The sequence below is a fragment of the Ochotona curzoniae genome, unplaced genomic scaffold, assembly GCF_017591425.1.
Source record: "Ochotona curzoniae isolate NIBS_2020 unplaced genomic scaffold, NIBS_Ocur_1.0 contig_1, whole genome shotgun sequence".
NCBI lineage: Eukaryota > Metazoa > Chordata > Mammalia > Lagomorpha > Ochotonidae > Ochotona > Ochotona curzoniae.
Genome location: NW_024464918.1, coordinates 7,645,067 through 7,670,510, shown reverse-complemented (window position 1 = coordinate 7,670,510; position 25,444 = coordinate 7,645,067). Strand labels below are relative to the sequence as shown.

At 37.6% G+C, this 25,444-nt stretch overlaps 1 protein-coding gene across 5 annotated transcripts in view; it reads left to right on the top strand.

Annotated features, from left to right (window-relative positions):
* Nucleotides 1–25,444, top strand: part of TENM2 (teneurin transmembrane protein 2) — an 884,000-nt gene that overhangs the window by 71,191 nt on the left and 787,365 nt on the right. For all 5 annotated transcript variants that reach the window (XM_040984305.1, XM_040984174.1, XM_040984151.1 and 2 more), the window contains exon 2: nucleotides 10,264–10,539. In XM_040984305.1, coding sequence (XP_040840239.1) covers nucleotides 10,264–10,539 — 276 coding nt within the window. The remainder of the gene's footprint in view (nucleotides 1–10,263; nucleotides 10,540–25,444) is intronic.

Sequence of the window (25,444 nt, the reverse complement as noted above, 5' to 3'; positions counted from 1 at the left end):
GAGTCTCACTTTTAAAGTAGATATCCAAGAACTTATTCTCTGTCTACCAAATACTTTCATTATAAATGTACAGCAGTTAGAAATCTAGACACATCCTAACTTTTGTAAACAAAATTTCATACTCATTAACCCATGGATCCAAGGAATACCTGAGGGAAAAAAATTTTTTTAATTGGAAAATGTATGATTAGAAATGTGCAAGTTACTATTTTTAGAGGATGTAGATAAAGGAAAGATATATATATATATATATATATATATATATTTGCGTAAGAAGTCATTTTGAGTGTTCGCTTCATGTTCTGCCCCAAGAACATAGAGAACCATGGGCAAACACATCGCTCAGTGAAGAGTATAAACGATGAATAGAAGTCACAAATGAGAGAAATACAGAGTAGCAAAAGGTAAAGTTGATTTTATGGGGAAAAGGCCCACCCAGAATTATTAAGAAAAAATGCACTAATTTCCTGAATCAAGAATCAAATAAAGGAAGAATTTTAAATATCTTACATATCGTCAGAGGAGAGTAGTAGAAGTTTCTGGAAACTTAGCTGAAATAGTTGGCCAAATCCCTTGTAAAATGTAATATTATAAAACCTGTAGAAGAAGATATGAAAAAGTTCATGGAAAATTTTGATTCAAAGTAACATTCACTTGAGTCTTTTTAATAAATGGTGGTATTGAAACTGGGTACATCGACGTAGAAGAATTAAATTAGATCCTTTTCTCTCATCATGTGCAAAAATCAACTTGGCAGGAATAAAAGGCCTAACTAAAAGACCAGAAACCATGACATTTCTGAAACAACACGTATGAGAAACATGACACTGGTGCAGATGATAACTATTTGGATAAGACCCCAAAAGAACTGGTGACAAAAGCAAAATAGGCAGGTGGGAGTCTGTGAAAACAAGAGCCTTCTGCACAACAAAGAAAATAATCAGTGGAGTGGGAGACATTTGACAAAATGGGAGAAAATATTTGAAACCTTTTTATTTTACAAAGAATTAATATACTGAGTGTATCAGTAACTCAGACCCCTTCGCAACAAAACAGCCAGTCCAGTTCAGAAATGCATGAAGCACCTGAATAGACAGTTCCTTTAAAGAAGGGAATTGAGGGGCCTGGCACCATGGCCTAGTGGCTAAAGTCGTTGCCTTGTGCACACCAGGATCCCATATGGGCACTGATTCTAATCCTGGCAGACCCCACTTACCATTCAGCTCCCTGCTTGTAGCCTGGGAAAGCAGTCAAGGATGGACCAAAACCTTAGGACCCTGCACCCACATGGGAGACCCAGAAGAGGCTCCTGGCTTTGGATCAGCTCAGCCCCAGCTGTTGCGGCTGCTTGTGGAGTGAACCCATGGGCAGAAGATCATCGTCTTTGTCTCTCCTCCTCTCAGTAGAGCTGACTTTCCAATAAAAATAAGTAAATCTTAAAAATCAAAAAGGAATTCAGGGGCTGATGTTGTGGCATAGTGGTTAATGTTACCTCTTGTTGGCATCAGTTGGAGTCCCAGCTGCCATGCTTTTACTCCAGTTCCCTAAGAATGACCTGGAAAGCACTAGAAGCCCCCTCCCCCACCCCAGTTTGGGCTCCTGACACCTGCAGAAGAGACTCAGACGGAGTTTCTGGTTCCTTGCTGCGGCCTGACGCAGCCCTGGGTTTTTTTGACCATTTAGGGAAAATACCAGCTGATGAAAGATTCTCTCTCTGTGTGTCTGTCTCTCTCATTTTCAACAAAGTAGAATGTCTTTTTTTTTTTTTCCTGAAAGGTGAAAGCTTCCAAGGGTATAACTAATGTAGTAAAAGAAAGAAGCTACTAATAAATGATATGAGGAATGACAATCAAAATGGCATTCCACAAATTTAGCAGACATTTAGATAGATTTAAAAATACACAAATGACATTATGCCAGCCTATTTGGAAACAGAGAAAACGGGCACATTCCTAGTAAAACATATTGTTCCCACACTTGGCACATCAATGCAAGAAAAAAAAATACCAATCCGATAATAAAGAACTAAAGCATATTTTTTCATTGTAAACAGACGCCCATCATAATAGCTGCATTTGTTGTGTGGTTCCTCTTGACAGACAATGTTTTAAGCATTTTTATCTGCTATATGTCATTCACTGTTTGCAGCCAGCTTATAAAAGTTGATGTGTGTTTATGTCCACTTTATAAATGAGCAAAGGAAGACTCAGCAAAGATGGTCGATTCCAAGGCTGTATGGTTAACAAAATGTTTTTGAAGCAGACCTTCCAACACCCACTTTCTTAGCCCTAGGTTATGTAGTGACTTTTCTATAGGATTTGCTGTGTTAATTGGCAAACTGTATAACAGCATTGAGGATGGTGGCTGTCCCAGTACGAAGCCTCAATCAATGTACGTTAATCTAGTAGCTGTTTTCAAACCTGGTTACCCAACTAGATTTGTTCTCAAACAGTGAGCTATTACAGCTAAGTCTGGACTGTACTTCTATTTATTCTTCTGATTAAAAGAAATAGTTTGCAAGGACCATTTCCTGTTTTCAGATGAATGTCAGCCTTCGTAATGCGCTCACATAGGATAGCCGACAGCATAGATTTTCATCCTGGAATTGATTTTCAATCTTGTTGGAACTTTTCTCTGGCTCACTCGGTTCCTGGACATTTCCTTCCTGTTTATGAGCTGCCAGTTGTTCAGCAGATCCTTTTGTGGCAGCTGTCTTTGAGTTTGAAAAGTAGGGTTGTGTTCAGACCGAAAGAAATGAATGTCACACTGGCCTTTCTCTTCCCAAGTTGTTCAGTTAATAGAATACAGAGTATGGGGAACCCAGCTCTTCACTAGACACTCAGGCCTGCTCTTGGTTTGGAATGTATTGATCCACATTGAAGTAATTCTGGTTACAAGTTGTTAAAGTTTTGGCTCATTGTACGTTTACATAGTTTAAAATCATCAAAGTTCAGAAACATCAAAACATTTAACATTTTAGGTGTCACTTGGAAGTTGTGATCTTTAAACTGTGTTTTGAAAATATCAATATTTGACTTAATTTTTATGAATTATAATACATGCACATTTACTCTGTAGTTTTAAGCCACAGGAATTTTTTGTTGATATTTGGCAAAATATCTGAATATGTAAAAGAAGGTGAACTTTAGAAGGGCATTAAGACAGAGTTTATGTGAAGAATCTTCATATATGCAAGCATAAAACATTACAATGCATAAGTAGTTCCTTCACAATTTTCATCATTCTCAATACAAATATGTAAGTTTTTGCATTTATCATGAAACAGAGTTTTAGATGCTGTTGGTAACTTTGTTGGATTGTTTTGTGTAACTCATACTTATCTGCAATCTTTCAACATGTAATAAGATACTTAAATTGAACGCAATGTAGTGATTTAGCAGTGTCTTTTGAGGAGCTGAGCAGAATTGCAGAAGCAGGAGCTGTGGTTTGGTGGTGAGGCTCCTGTGGAGTGTATTCAGGCCCCAGGTTAGGGTCCAGCTCCTTCTGCAGGTCAACTCTGTGATAATGTGCATCCTTAGAGCAGCACACCACAGTTGTTGTGCCCCTGCCACAACAGGAGTTCTGCCTTCACAGTGTCTCAGACTGGGGTATTGGGTGAATATTTGAAGAGTGAACTAGTGAAAGGAAGATATTCTCTAGGTATTTCTCTTTCTCTCTCTGCTTTTCAAACAAATAAAGCTCTAAAAATATAAATAGAAATGAAAATTCTACTTTATTACTCAGAATTGCCTCATTTTTCATGAAAGCTTTTTATTTGGCAAAGGCTTAAGGCATCAAATCTAATTACTTAACTGTTATGAAAAAGAACTACAGTGTTGAAATTTCATTTTTTTTTTCCTAAATAATAGTTACATGAATTGAGGTCAAGGGCCCGGCATCGTAGCTCCCTACTTGTGGCCTGGGAAAGCAGTCGAGGACGACCCAAGTCCTTTGGGACCCTGTGCCCGCATGGGAAACCTGAAGGAGGTTCCTGGCTCCTGGCTTTGCACAAGGAGCTTAGTTCTGGCCGAGGTGGTCACTTGGGGTGTGAATCAGCAGACGAAAGATCTTCCTCTCTGTCTCTCTTCCTCTCTGTATATCTGACTTTCCAATAAAATTGAATAAATCTTTTTTATAAAAAAAAGAATTGAAATCAATGGTTATCACTAGGAGCAGGCATTGCGGCTTCCTACGACACCAGTAGGCCACAGAGGTGCCCCTATGAGGTCTGTCTACTAATGGCCTGGGAAAAGCAAAGCAGGGTGTTTTGCGACCTTACTACCTGTACGGGAGACCTGGCTGATGCTCCTGGCTTCAGCCTGGTGGAACCTTGCTCTTGTGAATATCTGGAGAGTAAACCAGTGGATGGAACATTGCCCTCTTTCCCTCTGTCTGAATATAAATCTGACTTATAAAGAAGTAAATCTTAAAGAAATTATTTATTACTTACTTTGACATTTGCTCAAGAAATATAACCCATATTTGGTCTCCAAAGATTCTCTTTAAGATAAATAAACTTTACTCAAAAAGTAGTCAGAGAGCCGGGCACAGTTGCCTAATGGTGCATTGCGAGGGGACCCCTTTTTCCCAGCTGACTCTACTTGGGTTTATTTTCTGGGCCGACTATTGGTATTTCCAGTTTGTGGTCATCTCCAGATCTAGGTCTCAGGTAAAGGAAGGAAGTGAAAAATCCAAGAAACTCACCACCATGTAGCTCTTTAAATTCCGGAACACTAACGGGTCCGTGCTCTTCATTCACAGTCTTAATTTAATGTGCTGTTTTATGGAATGCCTGTGGATCAGTGGGAGAGATGACAAAGCACAGGATGATCTCCTTAGTCCCAGAATGGGAAGTTTACCAGATCATCATTTGAAGTTCCCACCATCATACCAATAGCATCATATCTATATGTCATGTGGATTTACTTAGTTCTACTACCTTTCTGTCTTTCTATGGCCCTCTTGATGACATCAGTTTTTGAAAGCATCACTTCCACAGACTTAACGAACATCTTTATGTTATTGACTTTTCAACTTCATCTGACATTAGTACCATATGGGTCTCTGCTATTAGAAAGGAGTTCATGACCCAGACATTAATACGGTGATTGGCGTGAGAAGAGGTAGTAGTTGCGGATGGGGATAGCCAAAGATTAATTTTATAGCTGATCCGTGGTAACGATTTTCCTGTTGTGACAACTTGTACTTCTGTGTGTAAGATTTCTTCTCTTAAACTCGGGGGACTTGGATAGTAGCATTTAGATAATAAGAGTTTTCTGTGTTGCACTCCACCCATTGCTACAGTTAACTTTTATCTTCTTGCCCTCATACTAGAGAATCTGTTTAAATGCTGACATTTTTCAGTGCTATTTGTATACCCTGGTATTACCATGACATGGTAATTCTGACTTAGCTACATATGTGCTTCTCCTAGTTAAAGGTTATTTCAAAGTGTGAGAAGTTGGTGAAAACTTAGAAAATAAAGCTATGATTACAATGCACTGACATATCTTCCCTTGCAATTGTGTCCCCAAATAGAAATAGAAGATTAAAAGATGACTTTTGATCTCTATGAGTTTGAGACAATTTTGCTTTAGAAAAATTGTAGAGAGCATCTATCTGGGTTATACCCTGAAGTTATACAATCAAGAGATGGACAACCTATAACCAAAGTTTTGTATATATACATATATATATGTATATATGTACACTCACAATTATATATTCTCCTAGCAGGTTAAATTCTACTGAACTTGCATGATGCAAACATGACAGCTTTTTGCATTGTGATTTTTCTGTTTGAGAAGCACACACATAGAGAAAGATTGTGTTTTCATCTACTTATTAAAGAACTTAACACCTGCAATGGCCTAATGGTCAAAACTAGGAGTAAAATCCACTTCTTCCTTCTGAATGAGTAGTAGGAGCTGATTAATTTGAGCCATCACCTCTTGCCTTTTTCAGTCTGTACTATTAGCAAACTAGAGTTGGGAACCAAAACTAGGCATTGCACTTTGGCACTCTTGTTTGGCATGTGGGCATCTTTGCAGCTGGACCAAATTCCTACACATATATTTTGTGTGGTCATTCATCTATACAAATAATGGTCTTTCCTTGATAGCATAATATAGGGCCACACTGTGAAACGTATTGGCAGTAGTCATAAAATATGTAACTAAATGAAATGCACTTGGCACCTCATCTAGATCCAGTATAATCAATGATATCACAGAGGTTAGAGGCAGATGGAGGGTAAACAAATGTTCCATGAATACTGAAATATTGTGCCTCCTCTTTATCTTTTGACAAGATAGTGAAGAAGGAATCGAATATTGATTGCTTTCCACTAGAAATCTTAGTGTGGAGAATCACACAATGACTGGTTTCTCTCTTCCATTCAAAGCTGCCATGGAGCTTAATAAAGACATAATTGTACAAGATGAATTAGAGCAGAATCAGTCTTCCATCAATGAGCAAAGTAAGTGCCAAACAATCCATTGACATAGTAGTAAAAATCCCCCCATAGTATTTTACATGCTGAATGGAAGTGTATAGTATGGGGCTTTGTGTTTAAGATGAAGTATATGAAAACCACTGTATAAAATTCATTCATATGAAAGGATATTTGCATTAAGAGGGTGTGGGAAGAACAAACTGAAGTGGGCATAGAGCTTCTCACTGCAGTCATCTCTCAGTAGCTCCAAATAGTCACCCCATTCTAAACAAATGCCTACCCACAAGCTGGGAAAGCATGAGAGATTGGACCACTAAATGACCTTTCATGGCTTCCTGTCCTCTCCCTATATAATTTTTATTGCTGCATAGATTGTACTTTGCTTATGTGATTCTTTGATTAATGTCTCTTTCCCGATTAGACTGTAAATGTCATGGAGTTTATTTTTATAATGCTCACTCTTATGTCCCTAGTGCCTAGTACCATACTAAAAACAATAAATAAGTGTTGAAAGATTTGCTGGGTGATAGAACACTCACTTTGTTCTGCTGTGTATATGACTCACCGCTTCTTGTGGGATGCCAGCACGCCTGCCAAACCTTCGTCCAGAGTCTTTCCCAGGCCTTTAGGATGAACTCCTGTTCTTTGAGGTCACTGAGGATGGAAACACACCAAACTAGAAACTGGGTGGGGGGGGGGGAGTGTTGAAATAGCACAGGGGAGGATGTCAGTGAAGAAAATGAAAATTTGTTTAGAACGTCATTTTTAAAGGGAACAGTTGTGTGCCTGGAGAAAATCTTTAAGGTTCTTTAAGTGCATATAAATGTGCTCATTGTCTTTCTCCTAAGTATTTCAGTCCACTATTTTTAATTTTTCATTTTCAAAATGAAAGTTTTTCATTTGCGGCTTGGGAGCTACAAGTTTACTGTTTCTTCCTTGCCTGTCTGATGTCTTTAAAAATTGTATACCACCTTACTTCTTACAAATCCATTTGTTGATACATTTTTAGTGTTATTTATTTTCATTTGAAATACAGATTTGCAGAGAGCAGAGACAGAATGGTGAGTGAGAGAGACTATGGATATGAATATATCTGTTGGTTCATTCCAAAGTGGCTACAACAGCCAGAGAAGGGGCGATCCAAAGCCAGGATCCTCCGTATCTTCCGTGTGTGTTCAGGGTTTCAAGGACTTGAGCCATAGTCTAATGCTTTCCCTGTCATGCGAGCAGGGAGCTGGATTAGAAGTGGAGTTACTGGGACTCAATGCAGCATCCATGTGGAATGCTGGCAGCAAAAACAGAGGCCCCCAAATATTTTAATATTTCATGATCAGGTGAATTTTACAAGTGAAGAAAGGACACTGTATTGATTTCATGCTTTCACATAGCCTGCTAACACCACCATCCAGGTGGAAGATCCCATGAAAAACAAGGTTGACATTCCTCCCACGATTGTTTCTTTTTTCCTAAAAGGGTCTTTGAATCTTGTTCTCATTAGTGAGATTTGTAAAAACCCTTTGTTGCTTTAGCACACACTCACGCCATTTTTGAGGGGATTATGTTGCTTGAAATCCTTTCATGTGAAATCAAAACAGGACTTTTAGTCTGTATTGTTTTCATTTGTCATGAGACAATGGAGCACTTGATTTCACAGTCTTGTCAAAAAGGAATGTAACTGGGAATGAATTGGGAGAATATTAATATTGAATAAATTTAACCAGTCTCCTGAAAATGAGAAAAAAATATTAACAAGAAAGGTCTTGTGATGGTAGACTTTTCTGAACTCAGTACTGTTCACTTTTATAGACTATCAATACTGAGAAAAATACCTTGGTGAACAATATGAGACAATATCTAATTGTCAGGGATGAAAACTGGAGCGTAATACATTGGGTAGACACTTTCAGACAACCCGATTACCCGTGTCCAGGGAACAAACAGTAACATTTGACATGGCACTGATGGGAGAGAGGCCATCCCTTTCCTGCACACCCAGCAGGTAATCACCTCACGCTGCCAGGAAGTTGTGCTTGGGTTCCCTCTCCAATGAATGAATTTCACTCAGAAACAGTTATGTATAGAACTGGTCTTGATTTCATCAATGCAGATAAGACTGGAAGTTCAGGGTAGTGAAGAAAGAAAAGACAGAACAGAATCCACATGACTGTTACAAAGCGAGGGCACATTGTTTAATAGGAACAGTTATTAGATGCTCTTTAATATAAAAGCCAACACTGATGTCATGTATGAGACCTAGTAGCAGATATTTAGTTAAATCAAAATTTGGGTAATATAGATGAATGACAAGAAATGATCTTTATGTAATAAACATAGAAAAAGTGAATTTTTTAATTTTGTGATATAAAGATTTTTTTACTCATAACATGGAAAGACATTTTTTTCATTTTCATAAATTGAAATGAAGTCAGCATTATTCATCAACAAATAGAGTGGATCTCATGATTTCAGTAGATATCTGTTGGAACATTAAAATGTCTTTTTAGAGGCTAAGTAGTAAAACACACATATATTTAGCGTTTGTTGTGCAAGTGTTGTCAGGCTGCTGTTTGACCCTGTAGAAAGAACACACGTTTGGAGTTTGAAGATATCAGAGTGCGTCCTCGGTTGGCCACCTGAATTTACACACACTTTTTAATCTTTCTTTGCACACTAGCTTTTGGGATACTGTGAGTTTTAAATGCAACAAAAGCTTTGAACTAGTTGGCTCCAGTACATTGTAGCGTAGTATTCAGAAATGCCTATGTTTTGTATGCCGTCAAGTCATTTTTCCAACACCGATGCCACACATTTGTATACACTTGCTTTGCAGAGGAGGCGTGTACTGGTGACTTTAGATTCTATTAGCAAAAGGAGGTAGTTTAATGTCATTTAGAAGTAGAAAATAAAAACAGCTCTTAATGCTTTGGAATATGGTTTCCATAGGAGATCACTTGTATTCCTAGAAAATGTATTTGGACATTTATAATCACTTAAGGCGCACAGTGATTTTTGAGAAGGATTTAAGAGACTAATACCTGGCTTGTACATGAATGATCTGGGGACCACAAAGTGAGACTTGCCACAGTGAGACTCACTGGAAAGCAAAGACTAACTCTCAAATCTTTTATCAGCCACTTATTGTGTTGAAGGGTTTCATGACAGCAACCTAGATGACACAGGTGTTAGATTCAGGCTTTGCTGCCAACTAAATATCTGACCTTGAATATGCACTTAGATTCTTTAGTACTTGTCATCTGTAAGTTGATCTCAGTAATACTACCATTTTATAACATCATATAATTTTTCAAAATATAAAATATAAATTGATAAATAAAAAAGTTCTTGATATCCCAAGCATATTTTTTAGTTAGTGCATAGGTTTTGAAAAGTTTTGTACCAAAGCATTGTCTTCCAATTCCATTTTTCCCAAGAACGTTTCTTTCTTAGTCTTCTTGGTGATTAGCTGCTAAGATAAGCTCAGTTTTTTTTTCTTTTTTTTCAGTTGTATGTTGCTTCCCACACAACAATATTAAAATACATAAAATTTCTGAAATAAAAGCTGGTCATATTATTTTAGGATTGATGTTTACTGCCTTTCTTTGTTTTCCTCCAAATTTACTGAAGTAAGCAAAACACTTCTGTCCAAATCTCATTATGTGTATCATGTCCAACTTGATAGATTTGTTGGTTAGAAGTATCTGTATGCTCTTCTATCAAGAATTGCAGATATTTTTGCGAAGCATTTCATAAATTTTAATCAGGGTGTGTCTCTCTCTTCTTCATCCTATCCCCACCCCCACCCCCATTAGGAACTAACTTCACCCTTGCGGAGCTGGGCATCTGTGAGCCCTCCCCACACCGCAGCGGCTACTGCTCGGACATGGGCATCCTGCACCAGGGCTATTCGCTGAGCACTGGCTCGGACGCAGACTCAGACACGGAGGGCGGCATGTCTCCAGAGCACGCCATCAGACTGTGGGGACGAGGGATAAAATCCAGGCGCAGCTCCGGCCTATCCAGTCGGGAGAACTCGGCCCTGACTCTGACAGATTCTGACAACGAGAACAAGTCGGACGACGAGAATGGTAGGTGTGCTTCCTCTGTACCTTTTGCTGTTCCATGCACTTTGCCACGTAGAGTCTAGCGCGTTTTTGTTTTCTAATAAGGATACATAATGAAGCCATTCATTTTCTTTTAAATCGACCTTGTCTACCAGTCTGAGCTTGGAGAAAATAAACCAGCAAGCCTCAAGCACACAAGAATGAGATGAGAATTTTCAAATCACATTTTGATGATAACACGGTATTCAGGTGTAGTCAGTTTGTCTTATTAGCAAGTAAATTACATTGCAAAAGAGGCACCTTGATAAACTATGACCTATACCTAGAAAATGTCCTCTCTGCACACCTTTCTAGGTCTCTGTATTGATTTCCCCTTCCCAGTAAATGGCAACTTGGGTTATTTTTTTCATGAAGATCTCTTAAGAGCCCTACCTTATCTTAGACTTTCATTTCCAGGCGGCAGCGCCTCATATCCGTATTGAAGATCAAACTTGGAACAGATGCTCTGCAGTTTAATAATGACAAATAGAAAGAGACTTGTCTTCCAAAAAAAAAAAAAAAATTCTGCGTTTCCTTTCCCCCACAGTCTCTATGTAGGTTAATGGCTTCCCACATCTTCTATCGCAAATCACTATTGCCTATCCGTCAGCTTTGTAGGTGGGTTTAATGAAACTCTGAAAATCAAATGCTTCGATCATTAAGCAGTAAATATAGGGAAGCCCAAACAAGTCATTAAAGAGATAAGGTGCTTATTTGTGGATTTTGTAGCAACTCAGAACTGTGTTTAGTGAAAAACTTTTTTTTTTTAAGATAAATTGCATTAGGTACAGCTAATTTCTGAGAAAAAAAAACATCAAACGCTGCGTGGTTTCTTTTGAATAGATTGTGTGTTTGCTAAAAGAATTATCATTAAAATGTTTACAAATAGATCAGTTAAGAATGTTTATTTACAATACGATAAACTTCTGCTAGAGGAGCTTTAAACATTTTCTTTCATTTAAAAAAAGAAAAAGAAATTAGCAGGCGGACAGCTTGTTGTGAATGCAAAAGCGTAGTTAAATATCCTTTAATCTGGAGGCTGTTGAAAATACACCATTTCCTAGGTAAGTTGATATATTCAAAAACATAATACTTTGATGCATTTAAATTTCCGTTTAATTCTGAAATGATTTATTCTGCAGTGGGGACAAGGGGGTGGGTTTTATTCCTGCCTCTGTTCATGTTGCTAATCAAGCTGTACTCTTCAACAAGAATGTGCACTCGACTCCTTTTGAATTTTAACCAAATTCTGACACTTGGCACATTCAACACTCCAAGATGCTTATTTGATAGGAAATTACTTCTAGAGGTTTCCATGAAATCATACATTGAATCCATTTCCTGACGTCCTTTCCTAAATTTCCTATGTATCAGATACTATTTAAAAGGAGGTATTTGATTGCCTATTAAAGAAAATCACTGGTAATCCAAGAATTTATAGCACGTATTACGTAAGGTCCCCAGGTTGATATTCTCACATCGTCTATGCAGGGAGCCATCTGTGTGTTCTGGATCCTTTTGACATGTCTATGGGATCAGTTCTGTCTCCTTTCTATGTCATAAAGATTTAGATGTTAATGTACAGATATAGGAAACCTGTGTTTATGCAGATAGATAGATAGCAGTATGCTATATATATATATATTTATATTATGTATGTATGTATGAACATGTATAGAAAACATCAACCAGTAAGGGGAAGCTTGTAGTAAATCCAAGGGAATTTAGCTAGAACTTAATGGATGACAGCATTTCATGACTAGTCATCATGTGTTCGATTGCTTAATAGTAGTCTCTTGTAGTCACGATTATGTGAAACATACTTGAACATTTATATAAATTCCTGCATAGTGAGAGGAAATAAGCCTTTTGATGTAATGACTCAAGGCTTTTTCACAATACTATTTATAATGCAGTCAGAATTGGAAAAAATAAAAATGGATATGAAAACACTAAGCAACTCTTTTTAGCATTGCATCCAGGAAAAGCATGGCGAACATAATGAAACCGATATAATAGGTGAATATTTTCAAGTATACTGGAGAATGTTTTTCTTTTGTCTATTTCTCATATTCAAAACGTGTACCGAATGCACGTCCTATTTCTTCCAATAAAAGGTTTTACACATCACCTCATAAACTTTTGCTTAAATTGAGGTGCAGTCAACTCTGCGGGATAAGGTGTAGCTCCAGCCAACTTCTTGCTCTTTCCGTCTGACAAATTCTGTTTAGCTCACCCAGAAATCAATGGTTTTTCACATCGCTGATTTTATGAAGTTTGGGAATGTATTATCATATAGATTGACAGTTGCCCCACCAGTTCCACACCACGGCCTGGACTTCACAAAGCCATCATTAATTTCTCACACTTGCACCCAGCAGTGGCTTCCTGTGTCATAAACACTGTGTCCTTCAGAAGTCAATCAATAAGCTTTTAGGTATGCCTTTTCTTGAAGAGGAAGTAACAAGTATCTATACTTTCAGAAAAAAGCTCTCCAATTCAATTTCAGATTCTTAAGGACACGTGGTCACAGACTGAACCTGTGAATTCTGTGTGACTATGTATGTTTTAATTTCACTTTTGCGTTGGGATCTTGGGGTCCATAGATTATCTTCACAGTGGTTTTTTTTTATGTCAAAACTGCTTTAAAAAAGAATCCTGTTACAATTTTTGCTAAGCATATTTACAGCAAGTGAAGACAGAGTATGGAAACCAATTTCCATTTGTAAGGGATGAAGCATACATCCAATCCTCAAAATCATATGAGCAGTCCTTGACTGTGCCAACAGTCCTCCATAGAGCAGCAAGGAAGCGGCTTCTCACACACAACTCAGGCAAGGATGCCCTGGGAGGTGACTTCACATACCCTTCACGCTGAACACATATGTGAACTTGAACATGTGTCTGCAATGTAAATACCTCAGAATTATCCCTACAGCTCTGCACTGCACTGACACTCACTGAAGGAAACCTAAATTACGAATGGACTGGCTTAGGCTGAATTGCTTTACATAGAGAAAGCTGTCAGGTTCAAGGCATTTTCCCAAGTTCTTTAACTCTGATGTGAGGTTAACAGGAGCTTCGGTAGAAATGACAATGAACGTAGAGAACGGCTAGGCCGAATGTGTGCTGCTGTGAAATTTGACTGTCTCTATAGTGGGGCTTTCCCAGTGACTTTTCATTAGAATGAACCCTCCTTTTTTTTTTTTTTCAGTAAGAAATGTTCGACTTAAAATACGTCCTCTCAAAAGCCCTTTGTATCGTTGGAGTTAGGGAGAAAATGGGGCAGTCACTGATACACAGCAATAACTAATTGCCTCCTTTAAGACACAGAATAGCACACACTATAAAAATCCGCTCTGTGTATTCTTGACTCCCTTAGGCATTTTCTTCACCTTGGGAACTTAAAAATATCCTTGAGTTCTTTCCCCCCTGCATAATTCTAGTTTCAGTTATTTTATTGGAAATCCAGAAAGAAAAAAATAAAAGAGCGAGAGAAAGAAAGAAAAAAGACAAAGAAGATGGTAAGCTTGGCCATGGGGGTAGGAAGCCAGAAATTACCGAAAACTAAATCTGGCATTGGTTAAAGCTTTAAGAAAATTATTCTTCTGCTGTCCTCTCTGTTTCCACCCAAAGTAAATAAGAGCAATGTTCATTTTCCTCTGTTGTCAATTGGGAAATTTATAATTCTCGTTATGTGCTCTGAGGTTGAAAATATAAATGTTGGGTTAATTCCATTGCATTTCACAAAATGCAGTTATAGAACGAGCTGGCTCGAGGCGCATAATGGATTTGTGTAAAGTGTGTTTGTGGTGGAGCGCAGGTTCTATTAGATTGTGAGTCCTCTCAGTGGAGCCTGCCTGCGTCTCTATCCTCAGCAGGCTTCATTGCACCCAGGGGCCCACTGCTTGTCCACTGAGATGCAAGGAGCAAACCTGAGGGCACAAGGGGCTTTCCTTAGTACTGGGACCAGTGTCTGCACTTTGTTACAACCCTTCATGGATCTCATGAGGCAAGTTTCAAAATCTTCCTCTTTTCTAAAAGCTTCTCCTCCTTAAAGTTAAGGTGAAGTGTTACTCTAATGAACTGTTAGGTGTAGTGAGTGTTTTGCGGTCCACTCTACTTCTTTGTCCCCTATCATACTTGTATAAACTGCAGAGGACACCAGTCAAAGACATCCGGACCCGCCCCCTGCTCAGCTGCCACAGCTCAAGTGTTATGAAGCTGCTGCTTGTAGGAAAGGTGAGAAGTTAGGCATAAGAATACTGAAAGCATATATTACTGTTGAATTTCAGGTGGATGCAGGATACTTTATTTTCCAGCCATATTTTATGGAAGAATTCCTGTGGAACTAAAATAATGTATCATCCTAGTCCCTTCTAAACAAAGCGAAAACAGAACAAACTTGCAAGCTATTTTTGATGAGAAATATCTCAAATTGTGTTTTTAAGCTTTTTTTTTACACTTAGAAAGTTCAAAGAGTAACCTTTGTAAAGAAGACTGCAAAATAAGTTATCATGTATTTAAAAACAAGAATACGAGCATAAAATGTCATAGATTCTCAGTTGTCTCTCCGTAAATGAAAGGATGCTTTCCTGTTAATAACTCTGGTCCAGTTGTCTTCATATCCGGGTGCTGGAGGCTGTGCATTTATAGTGTTTCTTAATAGGAGTCTTAAACACATGGTTATCATAATACTAAAATGCAGCTGAAATTAACATGGAATTGAGGCAACATTCAGCAATTTCACATTGTTCCACCACGTGGCACATTAGCCGAAAGTGAGAGCCTTGATGTTTTGTAGATTGACTTGTATGAGATTTTCAGAGGTTTATGTTTTGGGCAAATTAAGTATTGCTTACATTAGTCTAAAGTAGAACAGAGAACTTGGAAACTGTAAAACTATATGCCTTATTGCAGCATTGCATGTTCCAGCTTATAAACTTCAGTGGCATGGCCTTCAATTATTTATATATTTCTTTCTTTCCTTTGGTGCTTTCTTTCATGTTTGTTAATGCTCCCAGGGGCTATCCAGCAATGGCTCCATTCAATAAATACAATACATAAAATGAAGCACTAAGCCTTCCTTTTGGCTAGGGCAGCCTGATTATTACACGTGTAATCTCCAGGCCTTCGGGGAGACATTGGGCTTGGTGGATAATCATTTGGTTTTAAGCTGCTGAGTTCCTGATATCAGTACTTTAACTTTCTGTTGGGTAGAAAAAGCAGTAAAAGAGTAAGAAGTAAAATGGTTTGTTGTTGTTGTTGTTGCTGTTGTTTCATGACCGGAAGCCCCTTTAAGTCAGAAATCACTAACTTTTTGTTGCTTATGGTTCTATCATGTTTTCAGTTTTTCTTAAAGGTCAGGATCCAAATTAAATATATAAAATAGGTGGGAGAGTTATGCCATGGGTGACATGATAAGGTCATAGATTAAATGACTGAAAGATAAGAAATTTGGTTATGTAACTTTGTTACAGACAACTGAATCAGGATAAACTTGCCCAGAAAATGACAGCAGCATGAAATTATTTTGAGAAGAATGTATGATAAATAATGCTGCATTGAATTAGTCTTTTTGAAATGGGGGCACAGTAAGGGAAAGGAGAAAATTCCATGTAGTAGGTATGTAAAATGAGAGAAAATCACAGCTATATTAGTATTATATATATATGTTTATTTATAAAGGTAGAAATGTACTTGTGACCTCATTTTGAGTGTTTCCCTTTCTCTGGTTCCCCAAAAGTCGCTTTGAGAAATGTTGCTGGAATTGAAGCTCAATAAGATGCTTTCAGGACAATAATCATCAACAGGAGTTATCATTTACAGAGTTCATGGACTGAACAAGGCCCTTGGAGTTGTTAATTGCATGTGGTATTTAAACATTTTAAAATTATTCACTAGCATTGTAAATGTGGGAGATTTTGTGTAAGTTGTCTCTTGAAAGTTAAAGGCTTTGTAACACCTCTGCAGCTCATACTGCTACCACTGAGTATCAGCCACAGTGGTCCCAGGTAAGATCAAGACCCGTTTCCTTTGACTCACTTGTGCCGCCTACAGGGATTCTCTGTCATTTAAAAATCTGAATTACTATGTCTAAGCTGTACACAAACTTTTGGAAACCAGAGATAACAAAATTGTAGAAAAAAAACTAAGAAAGACCCAGTCATTGTAGCTTAGCTTCATGTTTGTTTATGTTGGTGATCTTACTTATTGGATTCCTCTGTAAGGGTGGGTTTAGTTTTCTTATTCCAAGTTTTTAAAATTGTTTTGAAGTAGTAAGAGTCAAATGCTTCAGAAAATCAAGTCAAATGAAAGTACATTTTAATTTGGAAAGTAGTAAAATAATTACATGTGGTGGGGAAGAAATTGCCATTTCTGAAGTAACACACCCTTTTGTACTGAAAAATTAAGGTCAAAATTCCTGACTTAACAAATAGATTGAAAGTTATTCTAATTAAAGAGTACCTGAGTGGACTATTAGGAAGTAGATGGGGAGAAACCTATTTTCCAAAAGAAAACTACTAAAGCTAAGTGAAGAAAACCCCAGAAAACTTTAGGAGAAAGCCATTTACAAAGAAGGAGCCCGACTCAGGACTGAATATATGCAGTTTGCATCCAACACATAGTTTAGATGTAATAAAATGAAGGCAATAGAGCAAGGGCTTGAAGAGGGAAATTTAGTGATACCCAAAGGTGTTTGTTACCCTAATATAAAGTCGTGGTGTCATGTTGGGTGATATTGAGAACAAATAAACACTGGAATTGGTGTTTCCCAACCCGGAGGAGTCCTTTTCCAATCCAGCTGCCTGATCAAGTATCTGGAAATACCTTCAGAACATGACCCAAGTGTTTGGACCCTACCACCTGCATGGAAGGTTCAGAAGAAGCTCCTGACTTCTGGTGCCAGTCCGACCTACCGCTGGTCACTGGGGCATCTGGGGAGTATATCAGTGGGCAAAATGGCTCTCTCTGTGTTTCTCTTCTTCTCTGTGATGCTGATTTTCAAATAAATACATAAATCTCAAATGCAATTTCAAGAAATGTAAAACAGAGAGACAGGTGCTGAGCCGACTTTTGGACTTGAGTTTTATTGGTCAGTTTATGTGAATCAACATATTTTTAAAAGATTAAGCCCGTTGTGGTACACATAAGTCAGAGTCTATTCAAAAGGGTTCATTTTTGTTCAAGTCCCTTTTAATTATTGCTTCTAGAGAATTTCATACCAGTCTGTCTCTATTTTCTTTATTTATTTGAGAAACAATGCCACAGAGAGGGAGCTGCATACATGTAAATACAGAGAAAGAAGAAGAGAGTACTCTCATCTGTTGAATCACTCCTAAAATGGCACCAACGGCGCAGGCTTAGCCAGGTAGAAGCCAGGAGCCAGGAATTCCATCTTGGTCTGCATGATAAGTGGCAGGAATCCAGGCACTTTCGCTGCCATTCCAGGTGCATTAGCAGGCAACTGGATCAAGCAGAGCAACTGAAAATCAAATTAGCACTGTGAATATGGAGTGTTGGCATTGTTAAGAGGTGGCTTAACTTGCTGCCCTAAAACGCCAGCCTCAGGATTTGTCTGAAATATACAGGTGCATTCTTCTGTTTTCCTCTGTTTGCCCCCAGTGGCTCCTTCTTAAAGATGTATTTGCTTTTGTTGGAAAAACGGTTTTGATTTAGAGAGAAGGAGAGAGAGAAAAAGATCTTCTACCCACAAGTTTGCTCCCCAAATGGCCACAATGGCTGGAGCTGAGCCAATCTGAAGTTAGGAACTAGGAGCTTCTTCTGGATTTTCCACATGGGTGCAGAGTCCTAAGGCTTTGGGACATCCTTTACTGCCACAAACATGGAGCTGGAGAGGAAGTGGAGCAGGCGGGACACGAAACGGCACCCATATGGGATCTTGGGGCTTGAAAGTGAAAGATTTGCTATTGAGCCATCACACCCTTCCCATGTCCTTTCTAACGCCATTTGTCTTCTTTGAGATTTTTTTTTTAAACTCCACAAACATCAAAATCTGATGACTTCATCTGTATCCTGATTTCTTTTGTATTTTTGCTCTACTCTCTTAACATTAGTGGAATTATGTCTCTAAAACGTGAGTTCAACATCATGAATCATAGGAATGCAGAAAAAAATAGAACTTCTATTTATATTGATTTTTTAAATTTATCCTTTAAAAATTCTATCTTTGAATCTGTTTTACAGCATTTGTGATGTATCAGTATATATCCACACACATACACACACACACACATAAATTTGACAGATTGCATCAGTAAAGAAATGTGTATAGTGAAAAGTGTAATCCAAAGTGTTTCTGTTGGTAGAGGAAAATGACAAAATGAGAAGGAATTGTTTTTTTCCCCACATTTTATTTTCTGGAAGATGAAGTCTACACATCCAGTCTCCGTGCAGAATATACGGACATTCCATTAGCTTGTAACTCCCTAGTACAACACATTTCTTATCGCTCTAGTCATAGGCACTCTCACCCCTTACTCTTTTCTGATATAGTTCTTATTCTCTCAGGTTCTTGTGTTGAGTTTAATGTCTTACCCAGAAATATTTTAATTTTTTTTTTAGTTCTTTAATTACTTGAAGAAATTAAGGATCCCATGCATTTACAAGGGGAATTCTTATTGGTTATGTTAGAGGAATAAGAATATAAACAGTTTGTGTTTCAGTAGACTGGTGTAGTACATGTTGCTTTGACAAGATAAGGTTTCACTTGTGCTGTGAATGAGAAGACTGGAATGAATGGAAGTGGTATGGACACTCCAGCTGAACAAACACCTTTGTGTATTGTGGGTGGAGAGAATTGGATGTGTGAGGGCTGTGATTATTTTCAGAGGTAACTCTCTCACAAAATAATTCTGCTGTACTCAGTAACGAGTCAGTGATTTTATTACACAATAGTGGAAATGTGTCAGTAGATGCATAGCAAACAAATGATTCAGAGCTTTGAGTTTGGTCTTGAATAGTTCAGGTTAGACCGAGTAAATGTTCAAAAGTTACTGTGTTTCTTTCAACAGTGCATGGTACATTTCAGAAGCACCTGGTTAAAGCACATGTGCACATGTGCTCATTCATATAGACATTGATTCACATATGATACATCATAAACAGTGCTTTTCCAGGAAGGTGACAAAGTTAGAACTCTGATATCCGGAAGGTTGTAACCCAGATGAAAGGATGCAAGAAACCCCTATAACAGTTCAGCTTCTCTTGGCACTGCAGTGGGAACAACTAGCCCCTGAAATGAAGACACTAAAATTTGACCAAAAAAAGTCTAATTTGAACTGAACAACAAGAAAAAGAAAGATTTTTGTAACTATACATTTGTGCAGTCCACAGGTGTTTGACAATGTAATCTAGTTTGCTAGTGTATGCAGTACAGTACTACAACAGCTGAACTATAGTCTTTGCATGTAACATTAAACCAAGTGATCCAATAATAAAATAAAATCATGTGTTGCTGTGTTCATCAAAACTGATCAAAATATCATTTAGATGGGATACCGGATGTGTCATGGTTATACATTAACAGTGTTCCAGGTTTAATAGTTTCTTGAAGATTACTTCTGTTTCTACATCTGTCTTGCTGCTCCATGAGTCACAGTCTCATGCAATTTGTATAATTGTTCCTACAGTCATAGTTATGTCTTCCTCTTATCCCTAATCTTTTATATTTTTCTCTCTCGGGGTTTTTCAATCAGACTTGAAAGCTATCTATTTATGGTTCTCTCAGCTTTTTTACTTACCTTATTATTTCCTCAAATTTTCATTTTTCAATAACATTATCTTTGTTATATTTTTAGCTGATCTTAATTTGTGTAGGATTTTGTTGTTCTGTTTCTAACTTTTGAAGACACTAAGCTTTGGTACTTTCGTTTTTCATTATTTCATGACAGGCCATGCATTTACCATCTCCAGTAGTGTCTCAATGAAAGTATTGTCCATTTCACTGCTTTATAAAGAAATTTAGCTATCCAGATTTCTATAATAAAGCAAAAATCCTAGTTTCCCCAAGGGTTCATTTTAATCATGTTTCTTGAAAACATCAATTTTATTGATTCCTTAAATGGTTGATGCACAGTAGGTATACCATGTATTTGTAACTATAGCACATAAATATATAATATATGACATGTCTAAGACATGTAAAAATCTGTTAGTATAGTTTCACACGATATATTTATATATACTCATGCCAATGTGTAAAATAACATATAAGAATAAAATTCACCTCTAATTTCCTGCCAGAAATGAACATAGTAACTATTTTTTGTTGAACTTATTTTTGCTCTCCATGTCTGTGTGAGAGGTGAAGAGAGAGAACTGCTTTTGCAGAATCAGTGTCATGGTATAGGAGCCTTTTGGTAGTCTTAACTATTTCATTTGATATGCTGTCACTACCTCATTCATTATGCTCATGAGTCACTGGATACTGTCTGTCATGCTTTTCCAAATTATAGATGAAAATATTTTTATTGTGGTTTCCTTTTAATATGAGAGTCTGAGCAACTTTCTGTCTGTCCATTGCCTAAATGTATTTCTTATCTTTGTATTGTAATTATATTTTCCAAGGAAGAAGGGCCAACAGAGTCTGATAGATAACTATCCCCAAACTGAATCTGTGTCTCTATGTAGGTTGTAGGAACACAATTCCTTGGATCATTGCCCATTCCCTCCCCTGTGCACATTAACAGGAAGCTGGAATCTAGTGTGGACCCAGGACTCAAACCCAAGCACTCTGACATGGGAAACAGGTACACAAGGTGGCTTCTTAGTCACTGTGTCAAATAATATGCCCTATATTTCTTACTGTATGACTTTTTTTCTTCTTCAAACTAAAAAATGTTGTTTGTTTATTCTGAGTAAGCCATGTTCATACCTTGTTATTTATACCTATGCTTTAAAATCTTTATTTAATAATGTAAAAGTGTAAGATTGGACACTGTAGGAATGGACACTATATCATACATGTGTATACTCACACCCACACCCATACCCACACGCAAATATCTATTCACTCACATGCATAGAGAGGGAAAAAGAGAAAATTGGCTAACTTAAAAAGTCAGTTAAAATGGTTGTATTAACCTAAAATGAAAAAACTAGTTCTAAGTAAAGTAAGGAGTTGTTCCCTACCCCCAGCCCATATCAAGTATTTCAGCTGTTGTTAGGAATGCAAGAATTTATTTCAGTTTGTTAATTTATAATAAACCAAGGATTGAATTCATTCTGCATGATGAAAGAAAATTCACATCTACTAGGACAATCTGCGAGGCACTTGAGGAGATCGAATCGAGTAAATGATGTATTAAATATTCTTAAAACTTCCTCCATCTATAGTGCCTTTGATTCAATGAGGGTAGTAATCATAAACACAGTGGTATCCCCGCTATTGGTATTTTTACAAAATAGGTAGTTCTGCATGCAAGATAAATATCTCAGTGCATAAAGAAATAGACTGAAAATAATCATGTGGAAGCAATTACTAGGATAATAAGCATATGGCTCTGCTAATATACAGCATTGCTTAATAATTGATGTTATAGAAAAAAAAGAGTTGCAAATTTTCTATATTCGGTAGCATCCCTTTGTACATTCAAATGGAAAAGACCCTGGTGAAGTGCAGAACAATTGAGAGAATACAGGTTGTTTCCCGTTTCCGCTGATACACATTTATGCTTCTGAACAACAAGGCACATCGGGAAGAAAGGAAGTATACAAATCAACTTAATCTGTCCCACTGTGGTATTTCAAACCCTCACAATATAGTCCAATTTTATGTTTTTAGCCCTTGCTCCCACTTCCCCTCTCAAAATATTTTTAGTTCCACCCCAAATAAACTACTTATTTCTGTAAAGGGGAAAAAAAAATATTTCTTTTCCTGTGTCTTTGCCCAAACTGTTCTCTGTGTGCCCTTACTGCAAACCCACCTACCTACCACATTCCCATCCATCAAAGAATGATCTCAGATGCCAGTTCCTCTACGAAACTTGAGAACTCCCATTCTTCTAATTCTTTTGCAGTTTATGCCTTTATATATATACATATGTGTATATATATACATGTAATATTATATTCATTTATCAATTATACTGAGATAATAATCTTTTACTATTCTGCTACTAATTATGAAATTAATGTCTTCCTTTCCTGTAGGTTTCATTCTGAAAAAATACAGCTATCCTTTTTACCTTTCTTGGTTATATAATTAATGATATCAAGAACAAGTAAGTCCCCATATCCTATCTTATCCAGATTTTCACCAACTTGGTGTTTAGGAATTCCTTCAATTGTCAAAGTTAGAAATCTTTACTGTACTTTTGGTCACTTCCTATATTTAAATCATTATGAATTATATATATATATATTATAGCTACAAAAATGGACTTCAAACCATCAAATACCCCACCCTGCTGAAGGTTACACCATTTCCCCCACGCTCAGGAATAAAGGCATAAACTGCTCTTGGTGCCTTTCAGTTTTGGGGCATCTTCAAAACATCCCTGCCCAACATCTCTGTTTCTGCTTTCTTTGTGACTCTGCTGTTTTCAGTCAAATGAGGCAGGACTGCATGAGCCTAAGTACAGTAGGGGAAAAAAAAAGATAGGGATGTTGGCATGGGAACCTAAAAATAGATGGCCTTTATCATACAATTTGGAAACCACTGTGGTGGTTCCTTCTGTGTGTCCAATTGACTTGGGACACAGGATGTACACCTTGCTGGTTAAATGTTAAAATATAGGTAAGGCCATCAGGGTATTGTGCAAGACATAAGCATTTGAATTGGTGGTGGGCTGAACATTTTTGAAATGTTGAACTTGATTCTCCTCATGATATGTAGACTTTATCCAATACACTGAAATGTTAATTGGAGCATAACATTTGAAAGAGATAGAATTAACTTTTGACCAAGCTGGGGATTTGATTATTTCCTACCCTTGGCAATCTTGGTTCCCAGACTCTCTCTAGAATCTCTGTCATAAACCCTCTGGTTCTTAGACCCTCACACTATATCATAAGTTTCCCTGAGTCTCCAGTTTACTGGCGGCAGATTATGAGATTCGTAACTTCCACACTTTTATGGTCCACATTCTTAAAATAAATCTGGTCACATACAGGGACACATTCACACATTTACACATAACTATATCCCTGTATAGAAAACAGAGGATAGTTAGATACCTGTCGCAGAACAGCCCTGATGAATGTAATTTATTGATAGGGTGATTTCAAAACATATTGAATAATGAGTAGCAGCAACATTTAACTGTAAGTCTTTGCTGTATTCACAGTATTTGTTACTTGTCATGTATTGAGCTTAGCGTAAATCAGTGCACAATGTACAGAATGCTTTGCTCTATCTTGGCATTTAATTGTAGTAGGTATAAAAAATTTCGTGAGAAAGAAAGTACATGAAAGAAAAAGAATATTTGTGTGTGTTTTTGTGTGAAGATAGGTAGTGATAAATGGTATATAAAAAAAAAAGCTGAAGTGGAATAAAAAGCAGTTAGAAGTATGCAGTCATGGCAGTAATGGGAGTTATGCAGGAATAAATGGGAATGGTAGAAAGCCGTGATATAAAAGCTAACAATTGAGGGCTCAAGATTGTGACATAGTATGTAAAGCAGTCACTTGTAACACCAGAGTGTTCAAGTGCTGGCTACTCGGCTTCTTATGTAGTAGTCTTTTTTTCTATGGCTAGGAGAGCAGTGGAAAATGGCACAGTTTGTGGGTGCCTGCCACCCGTGTGGAGACCAGATGGAGTTCCTGTCTTGCAGCTTTAGCCTGTGCTAGCCTTGGGAAGTGACCTGGAAGGGGGAAGAATCTCTCTTTCTCCACCCTGCTTCTCCCTTTCCCCTCCCCCTTCTCCTTCCCTTCTGCCCTCTTTCTCATTTTTTTCTCACATTCCCTTCTCCACTCCCGTTGCCTCTCTGTCATTCTGCCTTTCAAATAAACAAATAAATAAATCTCTAAAAGAAAGCGAAATGGACAATTGAGCAAGTATTGTAGAGGCAAAAAAATTACCTGTGAAAGAGATTTGGCTCTGTTGATTTCAGGGCTATTTCTTTCCAGTAAGGTGTAAAAGCTAGTACAAAGGCTTCCTGGAATATTCCAGAAAATCAGCATGATTCTATTAGAGTGCAAATTGAGAAGAATATTGGGACATGTTAGCCAATAAATGAAAGTAAGTAAAATTACGGATGTTGTCATGGATTAGTGAAAATGATGGCCTTTGTTGTGAGAGAGATGGGTATCATTTCAGAAAAAGAGGAGCATGGAAAAATCTGTGAGAAAAGCAGAGAGGGTCTCAATAGTCGATGCATGGATATTAGTTAGGTGGGTAGGTTGTAACAGGTAGACACACAGGTAGATAGGAGGTTGGACTTGGGACTGGAGGGCTAAGGTTTTTCTGTGACATGGGAATTTTCATTCTCAGTTGAAACAAAGCAGGGGGACATGTAAGAGAAGTTTTAGAGAGACATGTGAAGAAGTTGTGTAAGAAGATGACAGTGCTATTTTTATGGCCATAGGTTTATGTTTGTGTACATGAATCTACATGTGTATTTTGAATCAGACCGTACCAATAAGTACATACAAAAGCAAGTAAAGTTTGATCAACCATGATCATAATTTTACCAAGCCAATACCAAGAACTGGAAAACAATGCAGGAATGATTCTAGTGGTAATGACAGTGGTGGTGATTCACCGTGAGAGTTAGGCACAGCGAAGATGAGAAGGAGGACACCATTTAAGCATAGACTCGGATGACTATAGGTGCCAGTTAATGTGTAAAATGAATGAGGTCAGATTATGAGAGTTATAAATGAGGAAGGTCAGCATAAAACTGATGCAAAAGAAGGGTGGTGGTAT